The 5,840-nt window shown below is 32.0% G+C and overlaps 2 protein-coding genes across 2 annotated transcripts in view; one reads left to right on the plus strand and one right to left on the minus strand.

Annotated features, from left to right (window-relative positions):
• LOC104779369 (mediator of RNA polymerase II transcription subunit 13) overlaps positions 1-1,694 on the plus strand; it is an 11,279-nt gene extending 9,585 nt beyond the window's left edge. Inside the window, exons 16-18 of the mRNA XM_019241136.1 lie at positions 5-35; positions 193-558; positions 670-1,694. Coding sequence (XP_019096681.1) covers positions 5-35; positions 193-558; positions 670-1,274 — 1,002 coding nt within the window. The 3' untranslated portion in view covers positions 1,275-1,694. The remainder of the gene's footprint in view (positions 1-4; positions 36-192; positions 559-669) is intronic.
• Positions 2,821-3,261, minus strand: LOC109132307 (arabinogalactan peptide 21-like). Its single transcript, XM_019243987.1, has one exon. The coding sequence runs from the start codon at positions 3,174-3,176 to the stop codon at positions 3,000-3,002; it is 177 nt and encodes a 58-aa protein (XP_019099532.1). The 5' UTR covers positions 3,177-3,261; the 3' UTR covers positions 2,821-2,999.

The raw sequence follows: 5,840 nt of genomic DNA on the forward strand, positions 1-5,840 counted from the left end.
ACGCATTGGGAATTTTTTCGAGCTTGAATACCTAGGTAAATTGTATTGTTTTATACCTCTCTTTGACCCTTACATTCTGTTCTTAATCTGATTATTCATCCCCTCTTATTTCAATTGCGCCTGGGAATAGAATTCTCTAGTATTGTATGGTACATAACCCTGGTATTTTTTGTCTTGGTACTGATATAACAGAGTGGCAAAAGGCAATTTATTCAGCTGGAGGTCCTGAGATTAAAAAGTGGCCTATTCAACTTCGACGTTCTGCGCCTTCTGGAATAGCCTCCAATAGCAACGGATCTTCCTTGCAACAGCAGGATCTGAGTCTGATTCAAGAGAGAGCCTCATCAACTAGCACACTCTACAGCTCTCATTCAAAACCATCGACCTTTGTGAAAGGCAGTATGGGGCAATCTGCTGGAAGAAAGCAGATAATGGGTGGGCAAACCATTTCTGGTACTCCAAGGGGATTGTTTCAGTGGGTTCACAGCATCAGTTTTGCTTCTATTTCACTTGATCATTCTCTACATTTTGTTCTTCCAGCTGAGTTGGTTTCTGCTGGTCAGTTTTTTTATTTGTTCATCTCATTTCTATATGTATATATATATTTTAAACTTTCATAACATATGGAGCAAGATACTGACTTGCATGGTTATTTGCACAATTATGCAGGAGGTGGCCAGAGCAGTACTGGTATGAGTTCAGTTAATTACATTGAAGGTTTCACTCCTGTCAAATCTATTGGGTCTACTGCTTTCTCTTACATGATGATACCATCACCCAACATGCGCTTTCTTCACCCAAGTCCTCTCCAGCTTCCTACATGTTTAACTGCCGAGTCACCTCCACTTGCTCACCTCCTTCACAGCAAAGGATGTGCAATCCCCTTGTCTACCGGATTTGTTGTTTCAAAAGCTGTGCCTTCCATGAGAAAAGACTCGAGAATTAACGTGAAAGAAGAATGGCCATCAGTTCTTTCTGTAAGTCTCGTAGACTATTATGGTGGTTACGACCATGCTCATGACAAAATTCTTCAAGGAATCATGAAGCAGGGAGGAGGGACCAAAGAAACTAGAGATTTTGAGGTTGAAAGCCATCTTATCCTCGAGTCAATTGCGGCAGAACTCCATGCTCTATCATGGATGACTGTTAGTCCAGCATATCTGGACAGGCGTACGGCATTGCCATTTCACTGTGATATGGTTCTGAGATTGAGACGTCTGCTTCATTTTGCGGACAAAGAACTCTCCAGGCTACCGGATAAGTCAAGGGTTTAAAACATAGGTTGAGCATGCAGATCACTAAAATTCTCTATCAGAAGATGAGACCAACCTTTCTATGAACTTCATCCTGCACCTCCTGAGTAGTCTTGTCATATTTAAGGCACATAGGTTTCTCGGGTTAGTTCACCAGTGCTATATGTTATAATAAGTAGGAAGAAATGTTGTAGATGTAGTAGATGTAGTCCCGGTTTTGATTTGGTGCTTATGAAATCTGTAAAAATTAGCATTTACGGCTTGCTCTACTGGTTCTGATTCACTTAAATGCATAGGTTAGTTTCTTTATAACCCCTTGTATTTGTAATTCAACATTATTTATCATTCCACTGTAAATTTAGCAAGATATGGGTTTCTCAGGGCAGGCTTATTTTCTTGTAAAAATCTTGTACCTTATACTGAACATCATGGTTCTCACTTGATCAATCATAATGGATCCTGACTGTTGTATGAGTCGTGCAGCTTAAATTTTTGACAATAGACTCAGATTCTCAGTCTCTCTTCGTCTGCCTCAGGACCATCTTAATGCAATCTGTTGTCCGCCGTACAGATTGCAACTTCCTCAGGTGTTGCTCCCGAATCTTTTCTGTTAAGCTACTTATCTCTTGATTTTGCTTTAAAAGTACTGGTAGTCTGGTATAAACATTGTGTCTTTATCCATTGAACTTGTGATGCTCAGGACACATGAGAAGAGATGGACAGGAAAGCGGCGGCCATTTACAAACGCGTTTTCTCTCGTTTCAGAACTTAAATGCCATGGTATTGTCTCATTCTTGCTGCCGGCCACTGTTCTTCTAACAGGGCTTTAACAGATGTGTGATTTGTCCCACATACCCAATCTTACCCTTTAGTTATATTCTGTTATACATACATATATAGAGTAAGGTCTGATTATGTAAGAAAAAGTAGGTTGAAGCTTATTGGGTTTGTGGTTTTGGACTTTGGTATGAAAAGTTGTCTATGATTGTTTTAACCCTAGTTTTAACACTTGATGTCGAGGAAGATGACTTCACATTTTACATGTTTTGTTATTGGAACTAGCCCACAATCAAATGCGTTGACACTAAGGATATATTACCTGTTAGGTATTGTGATTTAGATTATGTTTTAACTCTCATAACAATTTCACGTAGCATTGATCAGCTTTCACCATTAGCTTAGATTATCTTTATTTTTTCCATTACGATAAGAAAAGAGAGTGTTTAATCTGGTTTCTATCTTGTGTTCCATATTCCTATGATTTATTGCAATTTCATGTGATATCATTTATTGTGGGGGTCATCTACTTACCTTTTTCTGTGGTGAGTCACATGGGAGCTTATGTTGTTGCCTTGAGGCATCATAACAACATCATGATAGTTGCCCCCACACAACCATCCAAATACAGCTCATCACACTATTGATTCCACCGACCCTTGGACAATTCCAAGGTATCCTCACTCATTGATCTTTGTGTGAACCCAAATCACTGATTTCGGATATTTTGTAACACTTAACATGGATGTTGTGCTTAATTAAAGATACATCGGCCATAATCAGAGTGTAATAAGATAAAAGAACTCATAAACAATCTGTGATAACTGATAATACACATAGATATACAAGCACATAGTGAAACAGATGGTTAACATTAAAGATACAACATTCTAAACAAGAGAACCAAATCACACAAACTCATTAACAAATACAATTAAAATAATTGGAAAAGAAAAAAAAAAAGAATGATCAAAAGATGAAACCAGATGCCAATGCAACAACAGATGCAAACAATGCTGGTGCAAACATAGCAGCATCAGAAGTTGGGCTTGGAGCCGGAGCTTCCACGGTGGCGGCTGCCGCAGCTGAAAAAGCCACCGCAACAACCATAACAAACACTATCATCTTCATCTTCATTGCCTCCATTACTTCTCTCTTTGATGTTTGAATAAGAATTTGTAAGAAAAAGATTTTGTTATTCTTGTTTCGGTTGTGTGTATGATAATATAGCTGTGGGGATGGTATTGCCTATTTATACAACAATTGTATGAGATTTTACAGCTGGCAAATTGGCTGTCTCTTGTGGCCCAAACCACATTCTTCTCTTTCTCAACCACTGTCCTTTTTTTCTTTCCAACCTCACAATAATATATATTTATAATTTTTCTTTACTAATATTTGTTATGATTGTTATAAATTTTGTATATGTGTCTTCACATGAGTAGTGGAAGGATAAGAAGTAACATCTAGTTTTATTAGTGTATTTTTTTAAAAATTATATTCTTATCTTTAGATATTAGCTATCACTTAGTACTTGTAATAAATAACCAAACTCTATATAAGATTAAGATAAATTAAGTAACAATAAAACTAATACTCTATAAATTTGATAATTTATTCAAACTAAATTATAAACTAAGAGGGGTGTATCGAAACCATGATTTTGGAGGATTTTATGGGATTTTAGGAAATTTGAAAATTTGATAGATTTTAGGGAAGTTGATATGATTTATGGTAAAAAAAATTCAAATCACACCTAAAACCATGAGATTTGGATTTCTGTATTTTTAACTAAACAAATTATCTCAAATCCTCCAAAATCTTTAAAACTTATTAAAATCCAAATCCACAAACTGTTTTGAATAACAGTGATTTTTAAAGTAAAATTTTAAATCATCAGTTCAATAATAATAGATTTTAATGGATTTTAAAAATCCATGATTGAATAACATATGATTTATAAATTATACACAAATCATTTAAAATGTCAAGTTGAATACAAATAGCTAAGCATTGGATTTTTGTCTTAGATAAACGCATTTTTATTGACCAAACATTTTTTTATTTTGCATAATTATCTTCATCAAAATAATTTCTAAAATATCTTCCTATATATATATATATAGGAAGTTGGATTTTCTCTCTTCTCCTTCCTCCAACTCATCACTTCCTATTTTCAATTTTAACAAATTAATCCACATCATTAAAGAAACATAAAATCTAAAGTTAATGCATCAATTACTTCACTCATATTTGTAATATATTTATTATTATCAAAAACAATAATCTACAATAATTTAAACTAAAATAAAAACCAAAAAGGAAATGAAAAAAATATACAACCAAAAAAAATATCAAAGTAAAATATGAAAGAGATTACATAAATATAAAATTAGATATTTTTATCATAACATATAATAATTGTGTAAATATTTGTAAAAGACTAGAAATATGAAAAAAAAACTAAAACTATCATATATTTAATGGAACAACAATTACTTTCAAGAGTTACAATTATTAGGATAAAGAAAATAAGAGCTTTTTTAAAAACAAGCACAAAAATTAAAATAATGTATACATTAAAAAAATGTATACATTAAAATCAAGTGCTCAAAAATTAAAGTAATGTATACATTAAAAAATGTATATGATTACTTGAAATAAAACATATTAAAGATAACTTATTTCGAACATCACACAAACAAAAAAAACAAAAATTGAAAAATACTAAGAAGATATTTGAGAAAGCTATTAGTAATAAAAACAATTATCATAGTAGTTATAGATTGTAGAATTTTAATTAAAAAATTTTAAAAAGAATTTTGTTTTTGGATAAATACACATATTTAAAAGTTAGAGTAATCTTATGAGTTTGTACATTTAGGAGAATCAAAATAAAAGAACACTATATAGAAACATAGTAGACTATACATATTTTACAGTAGAAAAAATTATATATGTGAACATAATTTTTTTTTTGTCAAACAACTAAGATAAAATGTAATATTTGATGTTATAATGTGATGTTTATGGATAGAAACAAGTTCAATTGTGAGATTCATTATTAAGAAGCAAACTTTATGTGTAGTACAACACTGTCAAAGAAACTTCGTGACAAACGGTGGTTATATTCTCTAAGATTTTTTTACCTCTATGTTAGTAAGTATTGATCACTCAACGATAATAAAAACGAGTATTAGAGGATGAAAAATAGTTATGGTAATCAATATATTATATATGAGATATTATAATGTGAAAAGAGGGTAGCGAGTGTATACCAGAAAACAAAGAAAGAATTAATTGTAAAAAAGTGTTAAAAAATAGATAAATTATATATCGTTTAAAAAAAAAAATTGACATCTATATAGATTTATACTTTTAATAGTGAATAACTATAACTATATTCAACAGTTCGCATTAATAATAAAAAAAATTATAGTCCCGCATAACCCCGTGTTATAAATCTAGTATATATATATATTTACTTTGACAGTGTTGTGCCGTTTTAGTGTTTCCTTGAAATTAGAAAGGGTCAATTATTTATTTAATGTTTCTGGATTGTGTTAAAGGGTCAATTAGCCGTTTTAGTGTTTCCTTGAAATTAGAAAGGTACTTAATACCAACGTTCACACCAAACTATGACAATGACCAACTACCCCATTACAAAAGAAAACAATTACATATGAGTAATTTAGTTTTCTTCCTTTAATCATAACAATATTTTAGTAGCATGCTTTTAGAAAATCATATACTGAGAACCAAAGAAGAAGATAACAAGATAAAATAGCTGGAAAAGCTTACTAATACCAA

The sequence above is a fragment of the Camelina sativa genome, chromosome 3 (genome assembly GCF_000633955.1).
Source record: "Camelina sativa cultivar DH55 chromosome 3, Cs, whole genome shotgun sequence".
In the NCBI taxonomy this organism is placed as follows: domain Eukaryota; kingdom Viridiplantae; phylum Streptophyta; class Magnoliopsida; order Brassicales; family Brassicaceae; genus Camelina; species Camelina sativa.

Bases quoted from the DNA above. Each gene is read 5' to 3' on its own strand.
- LOC109132307 (XM_019243987.1), bottom strand. From the start codon at position 3,176: ATGGAGGCAATGAAGATGAAGATGATAGTGTTTGTTATGGTTGTTGCG.